Source organism: Argiope bruennichi, chromosome 8, assembly GCF_947563725.1.
Source record: "Argiope bruennichi chromosome 8, qqArgBrue1.1, whole genome shotgun sequence".
NCBI lineage: Eukaryota > Metazoa > Arthropoda > Arachnida > Araneae > Araneidae > Argiope > Argiope bruennichi.
The window spans coordinates 71,828,044-71,842,525 of NC_079158.1; the positions used below are offsets into that span (position 1 = coordinate 71,828,044).

General features: G+C 25.8%; 1 protein-coding gene across 4 annotated transcripts in view; it reads left to right on the top strand.

The window, feature by feature from the left end:
• Positions 1-167: 167 nt before the first annotated feature.
• The window catches only part of LOC129980546 (SWI/SNF complex subunit SMARCC2-like), a 46,799-nt gene continuing 32,484 nt past the window's right edge, over positions 168-14,482 (top strand). For 2 of the 4 annotated variants that reach the window (XM_056090896.1, XM_056090895.1), the window contains exons 1-11: positions 168-427; positions 6,627-6,746; positions 6,899-6,984; positions 7,528-7,775; positions 7,871-7,940; positions 9,205-9,280; positions 9,519-9,602; positions 9,849-9,890; positions 10,652-10,749; positions 12,912-13,042; positions 14,108-14,199. In XM_056090896.1, coding sequence (XP_055946871.1) covers positions 314-427; positions 6,627-6,746; positions 6,899-6,984; positions 7,528-7,775; positions 7,871-7,940; positions 9,205-9,280; positions 9,519-9,602; positions 9,849-9,890; positions 10,652-10,749; positions 12,912-13,042; positions 14,108-14,199 — 1,161 coding nt within the window. In that variant the 5' untranslated portion in view covers positions 168-313. The remainder of the gene's footprint in view (positions 428-6,626; positions 6,747-6,898; positions 6,985-7,527; positions 7,776-7,870; positions 7,941-9,204; positions 9,281-9,518; positions 9,603-9,848; positions 9,891-10,651; positions 10,750-12,911; positions 13,043-14,107; positions 14,200-14,482) is intronic. The other 2 variants (XM_056090893.1, XM_056090894.1) reach the window with 1 other exon arrangement.

Here is a 14,482-nt window from a genome sequence, read left to right on the forward strand (position 1 = left end):
ATCTGAGTATTCTCAATAATAAGGCTCATTAATTCAGTTTAAGAATATAAATAGTAATTTATTTGAACTTGATGTCAAATTTAAAATAGTGGAACATTTTATATCCCTCACTTTATCAAAATAATAATCTTCTTTCTTTGATATGAACTTGGTAAAATTTATGCGTTTTAACTGAAGTGAACTGCGTATAAAGCGGTTTGATGATCTTGTTGCAAATTCTAAGTTAGAAGCAATCGTTGTATTAAATTATGTAACTTTTCACTAATTAAAACACTCTTATTTTATATTATTTTATATTTAATGCATCGCCACGATGACTTGCTATAGAAAGAAAGATGGAGGACCTAATGTAAAATTCTACGAATCTCCAGAAACAATTGCACAGTTTGACACCGTACGGCAATGGCTGCAGAAAAACTGCAAAAAGGTAAAAATGCTGTAGTTGTTTAAAAAAAAGTAACGATCGATGTAGATGCATTTTATTTAAGATTTAACTTAATTGCATCGAATTTATCTTAAAAAGATGACTGTTTATCTTTGTTTGATCATGAATTTGATTGAAAATATCGGATTTATTATTATTGTTGAATATATTCATTGATCGAAGTGGTTTTGGCTGTCATTTTTTTTTATACATGGAAGAGAATATGTTTCTGATGTTTTGTATAAAATTATTTATAATAGTATTTTTATATAAAAATTTTGATTAGATGTTTTAGAATATTATTGTTTAGATCTGAATTGCCTATTAAATGTCAGTAATGATTTTAATGGATTCTTATTGCGTTTGTGTTGGTTATCATGCAGCAACAATCTTATTGTATACAATTATAATGCAGTTACAATTTTGTGCCAGAAATTCTTTTTCCTCTTTTTACTTTCCTTCCATGAAATAAAATATTGAGTTAAAAGTGGAGGAGAGACTGGAAATACTTATTTTTTTTTTCCATGTAATAAGGTAGTAAGTGACTAATTAAGCCACTTGAATAAATTAATCTATCTGGGATTTTTAAATTTGTCGGACTACATTTTGTTATTAATTTTTTTATGTTAACTTTTTAAAGAATATTTTGCCTTTGAAATTTCAGTAGAAATATATAAATAAATATTAATTGTCTACTTTTAAATAGAAAAGAGCTAGCCTAATATTTTAGAGGATTTTATAATATTTTAAAGAATTTCATATCTAAAAATATATAGTTTTGTTGAATGTAAAGTGTATAAGGACATAACAAATTAAAAAAAAATCTAATTTAAGATTTTTTTTTTGTTGTGAATTTATTTTCTTTTAAAGATGCATTGTATTTCATTCTATATCTCTTTGGATTAATGAATATTTCTTAAAAATTGGTCTGTAACATTGGAACATTGAATTATTGCATGAAAAATGCCATTATTATATACCCTCAAACATTGGTTACTAAGTCCTCAATAGCACTCTTGGAGATATATTGCATTTAATGCAGTATCAACAAATTATTTGGAATCTACGTTTTCAAAGGAGTCATTGAAAACATATTTTCAGAACTTAATCAAAATTATTTAACAAACATTTATTATTGATTTAAATATATAAGTGAAATAATTTTTTTTTAAAACCATACAACACGAATTTTGTTAATCAAAAAAATTATTTGTCTGACAATTCATTTTCATTAAATAACAATAACTTCTGCTTTTTCAAGCCACCATTGCTTAGTTTACTATCATAAGAAACTCCCATATGCATTTGTGGTATGAGGAATGACTCCAGTGTTTTTAAATTCATGTTGGAACAAGATTCCATTTATTTTTTTCTACTATTTAAAAAAATTCTTTCATTGTCAGGTAAATGGTGATTTGTCAAATAGGTATCTTCAACATTTCTTGTAATTTTAAGTATATATAAGTTTTTTTTTTAGTTTTTTTTTAGTTTTTCATAGTTTCTCACTATATACCTGTAACTCAGTATTTTTTACCTAATTTCCCTAGCAACTATGGAAAATTCATAGTTGTTGAAGGATATGTTATTGTTTAATTGTATATCCTGTTTTATAGTAAATAAATTTCTCAAAAAAGTATCTACGAATCGTGTTGAACACAGTGGAAGTCCGGAATAACTAATAACTTATTATTAAACTTATTAGAGAAGCGATTTCTTTTAATTTAAACTTTGAAATTATTTCTAACATTTCTAATTTTTTTAAAGGTAGAAGATTTAAAAGAACAAACAAACAGATCTCTGGGGGGAAAAAATTGATAATATCTATTTCACTAACCAAGTTACATTCTTGATTAGAGGTGTACTCAAATTCTGATAGATAATGAAATTCTTCTACAGAGAGTGAACAAGGAAGAATTGTGTATGATTTTCCAAGAGATCTCATCTGCTGGCTTAAAATTTTTTTTAGCCAGTCTGTTGCATTTCAAAGTAAAATGATTGTACATATTATTCATTCTATTGGGATTCGGATTGCATATAAATTGAGTATTTAATTTGAAAACGTAAATTTAAGTGTGAAATTTCATTATTAAACACACGCAAAAAAGTAAAAAAATAGTCCCTTTACCTTTTTTTTCCTTTCTTTTTAAGAATTTCAGTTGTGTGAATTTAATTAAAATAGTAATGTATGAAGATAACAAATATTTAATATATTATGTTACTTTTATTAGAAGTTGGATGTTTTATCATTAAAATTGTCTTTTTACAAAAGTTTTTGAAACTTCATTAAGGTTATTATAATGCATATAGTATTTGTATAGTAATTTATATCAATATAAATATATTTAAATTTTATTGCATACTTTCTTTTATTTTAATTTGCTACCGATTTTCATGCACGAAAATTTTTATTAAGTTTCTAATTTTATCTGAAGAATTCTATAATTATCAATAATTAATACATGTTTATTTAGAAGATTTTTATGATAAATAAATGTTTTTCTGAACTGTTTTTGTGCTGATTTTGAAAATGAAAGAAGTATGGAAATTTATACATAGTATCTTATTATATTTCTTGCAGCCTTATATCAGATAGCGATTCACAAATTTTGAATTAATATCTGTTAAGAATCCTGCTTTAGAAATAGACTGTCTTGTAAAAAAAAATATTTATCAAAGCTATGCATGATTTATTTTTAATTATTTAATATCTTTGCTGTTTCTTAAGTTAATTTCTCTATGAGATTATTATGCCGTCATCACTCTTAGAAAAGTTATTTGTCTTATCAAACTGGAAACTATACCTCTTTTTTGAAGAAAAAGTTTGAGTTTAGCTATAGCTTAACATGATTTTACATTTGCTATTATTTAAAAATTTTGAATTATTAAATAACTATCTGCCTTTAGCGAGGAGCTGGTTCAGCAGAGATACTGGTTACCTTTATATTCAATTTCATTTCACACTATCATATTCATGACACTATGAACTTGCCAGGCATTAACCCTTTCAATAAAAATCTGTTTCAACCCAGCTATGAATACTTTTTACTAATAAGTCAATTTTTGTATCAAACAAAGGGTGCAGGATGTAAAGTAAGATATCACAAAAGTTGCCCTCATTTTATACTTTTGAGTTCCTCATTTGAAAAAGAAGAAAAAAATATATATATACAGTAGATTCCCAATTATCCGCGCCTGCAGCACTAAGTTTATTTTTTTTTGCTTCCAAGCAAAGAGAAAATGCTTCCAAAGCAAGAAGCAAACACAAATGACTGATTTCTTCAAAAATGTGTAGTTTTTCAGTTATGCTTTTGTAATTACATAATACATTACAGTATTAAAACAGTACATATGTATTAATTTTTCTGTGTATCCTTGACGCCTCTCGTAAGTACAAAGCACTTTTCTGTTTTCATTAACAAAATGCATTTAAGGTTAGTTTTGAGTGATATACTAAAATATTAAGCATTAGTTAAACATTTCCTGCTGTTTATTTTACATTTTATTGTATATAAAATGATTTTTCAAAGTTGGAATGACTGTTTTCTCTTTTGCTATACCTGTTTTTAGCTTTTTTCGGATTATCCGCGATTTTTGTTATCCGCGGCGGCCGCGCCACCCAATTCCGCGGATAATCGGGAGTGTACTGTATATATTATCCAAACTGTAAATGGTCTATAAATATAGAATTTCCAGGGGCTATCTATTGGGCCAGGTTAGTAGTGAGAGGATTAAAGATGTGCTACTTCAATTGTTTTACATGCTTTGCTCATTGTGTACATGAAACTTTCTGATGGAAGACCCATCTCATGACATCATGGTACTATTAAATTTGTAAATATGTGGATATCTATCATAAATTTTCTGGTATTGTAACGACTTTTTGATATGTCTCATAAACTACAAAGATTTAAATAAAATATCCATGAACTTTTAACATTGGAAAAAATCACACCATCAGATTGTTGATGAAACAATGAAAAAGATTTGAACTTCAGAGCAGTAATGTAATCTAATTTTGGAAATAAGTATAATAAAAAAAAAGTAAATTTTTTATCTTTCTCTCAGAAAATATTTTTGGGAATTATCATGTGGGCAGAGTCAACATTTAGCTTAATTTTTAATTAATTAAAATTCCAATTAAAAATTTTTAAAAATCAGTCGCAATGCCTTTCTTTAAGGTATATATGTGACAATTTTTTTTAGTTATAAGTCTAATGGCCTAGATTGTTATTAACATAGATAGAGGGAGTATTTTCTATGTGATGAATTGTTAAGAAAAAGATAATTTAATCGTAATTATTATTACCTTTTTCGGTTAGTTTTCCTAGCCAAAGTTCGAAATGTACGCGAAAATGCCTACATAAACAAAAGCATAGTTTGCTTCTGTTCTTTCTTGAGAAATTGTTTCTTTTAATCTTTAAACATATTCATCCTGTAAATAATAAATTATCATAATCTCGTGTTAATTTAATATTGTCTAAGATTAAACTATTTAGAATCAATCATCTGACTAATTAGCATAAGATTTCGGTATTTCTGATTCGAGTCGTAACTACTGTGCAATATGCAAATGTAAATCTGTATGTACATGTAAATCAATCACGTGATCGCCATGAGATCATATAAAAGCGGATGCCAGCTTTTGTAAGGATATATCCGAATCCATTCTCCTGCTCTCTGGCTTGCTTTTCGCTCTAGCGACGTTTGTTTGCTACGAGTTTCAGAAATGTCTGAGAATAGACAATATAATACTTTTTGTGCTTTTAAAATTTTGTTAAAGTAACTTCTTGATTTTATATTTTCTGTTGAACCTTAATGAATAAATCCCGTTGATGTTTTTAAAAGGATGTTGATCTCCAATCAATGAACTTTTGAATCCTTTGCATCGTAAGTAGTATTAGTATGTGATTAGATGAACTTTTAGACCACTGCGTGATATTAGTTTCTTCATAATTAGATGCAGCCAATGCTACTCGTCATTTCATAAGAAGAAATTTTAACATGAATTCTGTTGCATTTTTAGAGTAAATAGCGCCCAGGACGTAATATTATTTTGCCAACTCAGTCATCACTAGTAGTTTAACAATATGTATAGTGATCAAGACATGGTATTTTTTTTCCGCTTTTGTATTATAGTTTACATTAAAAAATTATATGTTTATACTAATGTTTTTTCTCTTTGGCACTTCTAAATAAGGTGGATATCACTCTGTCATGCTTGCCTTTCTCTTCTTAATTGCTAAGCTCCTACATGGGCTGCAGTGAAAAGAAAGTGCTCCATAATGTAGAATGGAATTTGTAAATAAGGAAGAAACTAAAGAGATAAGGAAACTAAAAAAATAATAAAAATTTAGCTGATTTTTTTAAGATATGAAATGAAGAACTGCAAAAACAAGATCGAATAATGATTAAAATATGTAAACTGTGATGGCTGCTTCTATAGTTTTTTTTTGTTTGAACTTTATTAAATTTTCAAATATTTGTATTAGCCTTTAATTAAGTCAAAATAATTAATAATTTCTTATGATAATTTGAATTAAAATGGAACAGAAAATATCTTTCACTGAGCTTAATTGATATAATTTCTCTCAGAAATTTTTAATTCTCCAGGATATAATTTGGTCAATTCATGTTCATTTCTGAAATGTCATAAAGATCCTCAAATACAGAGAATTTTTGACTGAAAATGTCATATCAACTTTTAATTTATAAATAACATATCTGAAAATAGATGTGTGGAAAATCTGAATTTTTCTTTAATAAATCTGGGAAAAAAACAAATCTTTTAAAGACTAAAGTTATTCATTTTGATTTTTTTTTGTAATTTTATTGTTAAATTAAATAATTCTGTTGCAAGTTTTTATATTTATAAAAGGGAAATTAGTTATTTAAAATGAAATAGTTTAGTTATTTTTTTTTGTATATCTTTATTCCTTTATTTGCACTAAATAGGTACTTTTAAGAAAGATTTTTTTAGATTTGAAAGATTTTCGAAAATCATATCAATATGCTATATTACATATTTGCTTTATATTTATTCTGCCTTAAAAAATACTAGGAAAGCATGTTCTCTTTATTGATGATGAATTTAATATCTGTGAAAATGATCCTAATATCATATGAATTCATATCAAATGTGATAATTTTGTATTTCATTATAAGATTATTATTTATAATTAATTTTAATATAATTTTTTCTTAGTACATACAAGCAGATCCACCAACAGCAAAAGGTTTAGCTGCATTGGTAAACCAGCTGGTTCAGTTTCAAGAAGATGCTTTTGGGCGTACTGTCAGCAAACCGCCTCTTACAAGGTTACCTGTAAGTTTTGCAGTTATTTTATGCAATTAATTTTTTTTTTCTGACTTGTATATTACTAAAAGACAAATTAGCACAAAAGTCTAAAAATGTGAGTAAAATGGATTTCTGAAAGTTATAATAAAATTATATATATTTTACAATTTTTATTTTAGATGAAATGTTTCCTTGACTTTAGACCTAGTGGTGCATTATGCCATATTCTCGCTTCTGTTTACAAATTCAAAAGCGAACAAGGATGGTAAGATTTCAAAACAATTATATTTTTTATAATAATTCTAAAAGTGAAAAATATTTTTCTTCAGAGGGATTTAATTTTCTCTATTTTATTCAGCACTAAAATAGTAATTTAAAAGCACCTGAAAGTTTCTGTAGTTTCAAATTTCATATGCAAGTCACATTAAAAAGATACTAGATTTTTTAAAATTTTTTTTTATTATTATTATGTGAAAAACATATTGTGATATGTTTGTAAGTTGGAGGGGTTGTTGGAATCATCCATATATAAAGAAAAAGGAATATAATTAATAATTAAAATATATTAATACAAATTGATACTTAAATATATTAATACAAATTGATACTTAAATATATTAATACAAATTAATAATTAAAATATATTAATTTCAATAAAATGTGAAAGTATTAAGCTTGAAATGTGAATTTTTTTGCTAATTATATTGATTGTGGAAATTAATTAATTATTTAAATGTGTTACTTAAACTTTTGTAATTGAAAATTTTCATTTATATTTTAAAGCATAAATTGTGTATTTTTCTTGTAGGCGGCGGTTCGATTTTCAATCTCCATCTCGTATGGATCGTAATGTAGAAATGTTCATGACTATCGAAAAGACATTAGTTCAGAATAAATGTCTAACTCTTCCTCATATTTTCATCATGCCTGAGGTAGAAAAACAACTTGTACCTCGTTTAAAAGATATTATTAAACGTCATCAAGGCACTATTGCTGAAAATCCAGATGATGCTTCTCATCTTGTACATCCACCATTACCTACAACCGATGGACCAGGTTGTTATGCAATTTCATCTAAAAATTTATTTATTTTTAAAATGATGTTTTTTTTTTTATTTTTTTTTTTATTAATGCTTTTTTTTTAACACCAGAGGACTGGGTTCGTGTTGTATTTAGAAGAGATAAAAGTGTAATGCTGCATTGGTGGTTTTATCCTGACAGGTCAGTTGATACTTATTTTATAAAGATTTAACTTATAGATTAAGACAGGATGAAAATTCCAACATTCTCTTACATTATTTAATGTTTGTTGATGAAATATCAGCTATTTACTGGTTCATAAATTGTACCAGTCTATAATCAATGTGTAAAAATACTCTATTCAACATCTGTATTTCTTAAAAATAAATAAATAAAAATAGGCAATTTCTATCAAATATGACAATTTGCTGGTATTTTTTCATATGCAGAATGAAAATATCATTGGCAACTAAATCGAAATCTTTTGCACTAAATGAAACTGCTTGTTATTCCAGTGTGACTGATGCCCAAAAATAAAATATGAAACTCCAGTTGATTCATATCACTAAAAGACCTGTTAAAAAAATAGTATACCTAGAAAGCCATTAATACATTCGAGATATGCTGCAAAGGTCCACTGAGCATTTGAGAAATATTTACTGAAATATACTATTTAGATATTTTTACAATAAAGTACTGACTTCCCTCTCATATTTGTTTTTCTATATTGACTATACTTTTTATATATTTTTTGCATGTTTTTTCTTCATACATTATTTCTTAATGCATTTTTAGATTTCCTCTTTTTTTCTTTTTGGTCAATCATATCCCTAAAGTTACTATTCTTTATTCCTGCAAAATATTAAAACATTGCTGTTCTTATAATATTTTAGATTTAGTGCTTTTTTAAAATCCCATTTTAGCTTAATAATCGGTATATTTTTAGAACATTAATTTCAAAGTAACTAAAAATGGATTTGAAAATTTAGTTCAAATGGATTATAACAATTTAGTCTATGATGTTTAAGGATTGAATATATATATATATATATATATATATATATATATATATATATATATATATATATATATATATATATATATATATATATATATATATATATTTAAAGAAGTTTTGTTAATAAAATTATTAATTCATTAATTTTTGTCATTTTATTTGTATCAGAAAATTATTATTTGTTCAAGAATAATTACAAATTTAGCCTGAATTTTAGATTTTTTTAGGAATTGTTATAAAAACATCTGTCATAGTTAATGTAGAAGCTATTTTAAAAATGATAAACATTCCCTATATTTTATATATTGTTATTTTGAATTATATGGCCGTGAAAGTTGTTTTGAAATTTTATAAATTTATGATATAATGATAGAGCAGTTTGGTTCCTTTTTAAAAGATTGTTTAATTTAGAATTTTGTTTAATTTTTATTTCCTTTTTTTTATTAGTTATGATACATGGGTTACTGCACCTGAAATAGATCAAGAACCTGAAACTCCTGAACCCCCAGATGGACCTTATGAGGCAAATATATATATTATTACTATTATTTCCTAATTTTTGTATAATGTTTATATCCAATTTCTTAAAAAAAATTCTGTTGCTGAATTTTTTTTTTGACTAAATTGTTATAAATATTTTATAAAATTTAGTTTCACTTTCTCTTTTAAATAGTTAATTATCTCTGTATAATGATAGAAATTTTTTATACAATATTTGTTTGATATCAAATTAAATATGTCATTAATTTTTTTCTTTTTAGGTTAATGCCAGGTGGCTTTTAGATCTTGATGAATATAATGAGTGGATGAATGTTGATGACTATGAAGTTGAAATGGATGCACTGGTAAGTTACTAATATTTAATTAATAATGCCACTTTGAGGTTTAATCTATTTTTTAAAAAAAATGTTTTTAAAAATAAGATCACTTTTATTCTAAAAGTTTGTATCAGGGCATTAATAAGATAGATAAAATATTAATATACGTAATCTAAATAGGAACAAATTTAATATGGAATATGGTGATGATGAAAATTTGCTTAATGACCATCATTTTATACCATTTAAAAATTTTTTTCTTTTGCTTTTTAGGGACGAAGGCGTTCGCCCAGAGGAAAATATACTATTGAAGAAGTAAGTGTTTCTTCTAATAAAAATTATAAAATATTGTAGAATTTATTTGAAAGTTGTGTTGTAATAAATTGGAATAATTGCATGTTTATATTGAAAGAAATCTCAAAATGCAAGTATTTATTCCCTGTTATCAAATGTGTATTAAAATATGATGCTATATATATTATTCATTTTCATTATAGCTCTTTTTTGTTTTAGCTATGATAGCTTCTTTTTTGGCTTACTATTTATTGGCATTTTTTTAAATTGCTTATCTTAAATGAAATTTGGAATTTTTACTTTTATCTTAATTAAAAAGATTTATTTTATAAATTTATTTTATCTTTTTGATATATTGAAGTAAGTTTTCACTTAATTGTATTTTTTTCCCATTATATTTACTTTGTTTTTATGGAATTTTGAAATATTCTTTTTACTGTAATTTTGTGATTTGTCATGAAGGATTATTAAATTGCTATTATTCCTTTAATTGGTAGATATATTGATTTATATTGATTAGGTATTTTATTAATATTTTAAACAGTTATTATTGATCAATATCTACCTAATGCTGCATGTACTTAAAATTTGATTGTGAATATTTTAGCTAAATTTAAACTTTTACTTCATAGAAAATTAACAGACATAAAAAAAAAAGAATTGCGATTAATACATGTAATTTTTATTATTTTTTATATTTTATTAAGTATATTAACAAATATTTGATTCTATCTCTTTAAATATTTTTCAGTATTAACAACTTTTGATTATTTGTTATATAGCTTCTTGCTGGTGTAGATGGTGACAAGAAAGACAAAAAATCTGGTAAAAAAAGGAAACGCTCTCCTTCTCCGGTTTCAGAAAAAAGGAAAAGGAAAGGGTATGAAAAATTTGTCCAGATAAGAAATTTATATTTGTATTTTTTTCAGTTTTTTTTATTTTTATTTTCTTATATTTCTTTGCTTGTAATAAGAAAAGATTGTAAATACATGGAAGATGAAAAATTTGTATTAGGATTTAAAGAATAATATAGAACTTCATGAGCTGAACTTATTCAGTACTTAATTGTTTATATAGAAATTAATTGTATTTTAAAATCAGTAATTTTTATATTTAATTTCAAATATATTTGCATAGCCAAATTGCACATTATCTGTGTGATTTTCATGTGTTTTGAAAATATGCATTTGTTTAGAAAATATTTTTAATATGTTAATGAATAGGATGATGCATAATTTTGATTTTATGTTTTGGGAGAGGAAGACTTGTAAATCCTTCTTCTCATCTAAAGAAATGCTATTACATACATATTTATATGACCATAATACACTAAAAGGCCAAATTATTATGACCACACCCCCTCAATACAATATTGGACCACCTTTTGCCTTTAATATAGCATGGATTCTTCTTGGCATGGGTTCTATGAGATGTTGATGGATAGTATAAGGATATTTCAGATCATATCTGATGAACAGAACTTTACAATTCTTTATAATATGATGGTACTGGATCCAACTGTCTGATGACCATCTGCAGACAATGCCAGCTTTATGACATGTAGCTGTATCTTGCTGGAAGAAGTATCCATCCCTTTTAGGGTACACCATTAGCATGACAAGATGTACTGATGTGTGATAACACTTAAATATCTTTGGGATTCAGACATTATAGCACAATAGTACCCATATAATGTAAAGAAAACAACCTCCAAAATTTAATATTGCCTCCTCCAGCTTGAAGTGTTAAGGCAATGCAAATGTGTCCATGCTTTAGTTTTGTTTTCTCCATATTGACAGCTTGCCATCCGTGTGATGTAATTGAAAACAAGATTCATTGGAATGATTCTATATGAACTCTTTTCCAGTCATTTGTTATACAATTTTTGTGTTCCTTTGTGAACTGGAGACATCAGCTCTTGTTCAAAGCAGACATTAGAAACTCTTGAACAGGTCTTCAGTTTCAATAGCCTTTACAGTATAATGTACTGTGAACAGTTCGTTCATAGTTGGTTCAGTAGTTGCTGGCTATAGCTTTTCTATTGGACAGTCAGTCTTCTTTCAGATAATTTTGTAACTTGTGATAATCACAAACCTGATGTCGAGACCCGACTTTCTGCTTGGTAGTCCACTCTTAGTAAACATTACTAACAAGCTGCTCTGGAACACTTCATAAGTGCAACCATTTTGATGATGCTGGTTCCAATGCTTCGAGCACCTATAATCATCCTGCATTCAAACTCAGTTAAATCATATTTGTAACTCATTTCTTCGCAAGGCAATACTGTGCAATTGAGGCTTCACTTGTCCTGCATTCCCTTATCTTCTAGTGGCAACAGCAAGAAGTTATGGCCAATCTGCATATAAGTGTCAAATGGTCATAATAATTTGGCCCTCGGTGTGTACGTGTGTATCAGTTAACAATTTTTTGAAATTTCAGTTTAACATTGTCATTGGGTTATGTAACCAACTTGCAAGAAAAACAAACTTATATACAAAGCTTAAAACGGAGGTCTAAAGAAATCTTTTATCTTTTGATATTATGTAGCGAAGACAATTTTGAAGAGAGAATAAAGGGCTTTTTTCTAACTTTGATAGAAAGTGGTAGAAAAAGAATTGTTATACAAGCTACCCATAGTTATAAGTTTAATTACTTTATTTTTATTTATTTTTTAAGTGATTTATAGTTTGAAAATTTATTTAGATGTCCACTTTTAATGTATACATTCTAAGATTCATAATCAAGTGCGTATTTATGTATATGATTAAAATATAAAGTACTAGAATCAGTTTTATAAAATTATAATGCATTTGCGTTATTGAATTTTGTTTTAAATAATTGACATTTTAAGTATTTCAATCACATGAAAAATTAACATTTTTTAAAAATTTAATGCTAAATTTAAAAAGATTTTACCTTTTAATAGCAATTTCTCTCAAACATATAATGTGTGTGTGTATATGAATGTTGGTTTTATTTTTGAAATGAAATATTGATACTTTTGTGCTGCTCTATATTGCTGAATTATTTCCTTTTTTTTAGGAATCGGAATCCATCAATGATTACAAAGAAAAAATCTTTGCGTGGTGATGACGAGTCTGATGACTTGACTAAAGATATGGAAGAACCATCGCCTGAGCCAAATGTTCAAGAAGTACACATTCCGAAGAATGGTGAGTACCTATTCGTTATAAATTATAAGAATAAAGGGTAAATTCAGAGTTTTTTTTAATAAGTTGAATTAACCAAATAATAATGATAAGATTGCTTTAAATTAATCAAATAATAATAATAAGATCTCTTCAATCTACTTAAGAAATATTTAAACTTTCCACTAATCATTCTTAATTTCACTACCAAGTATTTTGCTATTTTATTTTTATTTTAGTATTATACTCTTATTGCTATTACATTTTCTATTTCTTAACATTCACATTCTGTTATTATTATGCTTTTGATTGTGTATATAATCAGCAATATTTTATCTAAATTTGTTTATTTATGATATGCTTTATTTAATTCATTTTTTTGAGTGAATAATAATGTAAAGTTAATAACTTACAACCATTTATTAATTAAGAAAGGGGAATTTCTTTATTCAAAAGGGAATTATTGGAAGATTATATTTTCTGAATTTGTCCATTTGCTATGATGTTCAGCTTTATTTAATTCTAAATTTATTAATTGTTTTTAACTTGAGTAAGTTTAGGATTATTTTTATAATCAGACAGAATTGTATGTGAAAATTTTTTAGAAAGTATCATGGAATTTTCAGCACCCCAAATTTCTTATGCATAATCTTATATGGGTTCAGATATTCTAGTAATCAGTGAAATTCATTAGAATCCTTTACAACCTCTTCTGCATTCACCCCCCCCTTCCTTTTAATATTTTTTTAGAAAATATTACCAGTAATAATAGACTGGTAATATAATGACATTATTAATATATTTTTTTTAATTTTTAATACTTTAAGCTACACTTTTCAAAAAATGATACATTTGTAAGACTTTTATTCTCAAATTTTGTAATGAATTAAAATATAATTCCCATAAAAATATTATTTTATCAAAAATTCTTTGCTAATAATTTTATTTTTTAAAGTTATATTGTGCTCTGCAGTTAGTACTGTGATTCTTATTTTTATTTTTTTCTGTTGATATTTTCATTCTATGTTAAGTTGATATATTTTTAAGCTCATTTTTAATTAAATTAATATTTTTTAAATTTATTTTAAGCAAACAATCCTAGAAGCAGTAAGGATAATGAATCTCAGCCTTTGAAAGGTGGTACACTTTTAGAGCTTGATGGCAATGAAATGGATGATAAGGTATGACATCAAGCGTTTCAGGGCCTTTATTTCAGTGTTTTATTTATTTTTTCTTTACTTTAAAAGACTTTTATATTCTTCATTTTATAAATCTATAATTACAATATAATATCCTAATTATCAACATCATTATGAAACTATTAGATTGTACTTGTTTTTGAGGTTAATCAAGTCATGTCTGTCATCAGTTCTGAGAATGACACGTTTCCGATGTAACATATATTTCATTATTTCCAGAATTGAATTTTACCATTCTTAAGATTCATTTTTTTTAATGTGTATT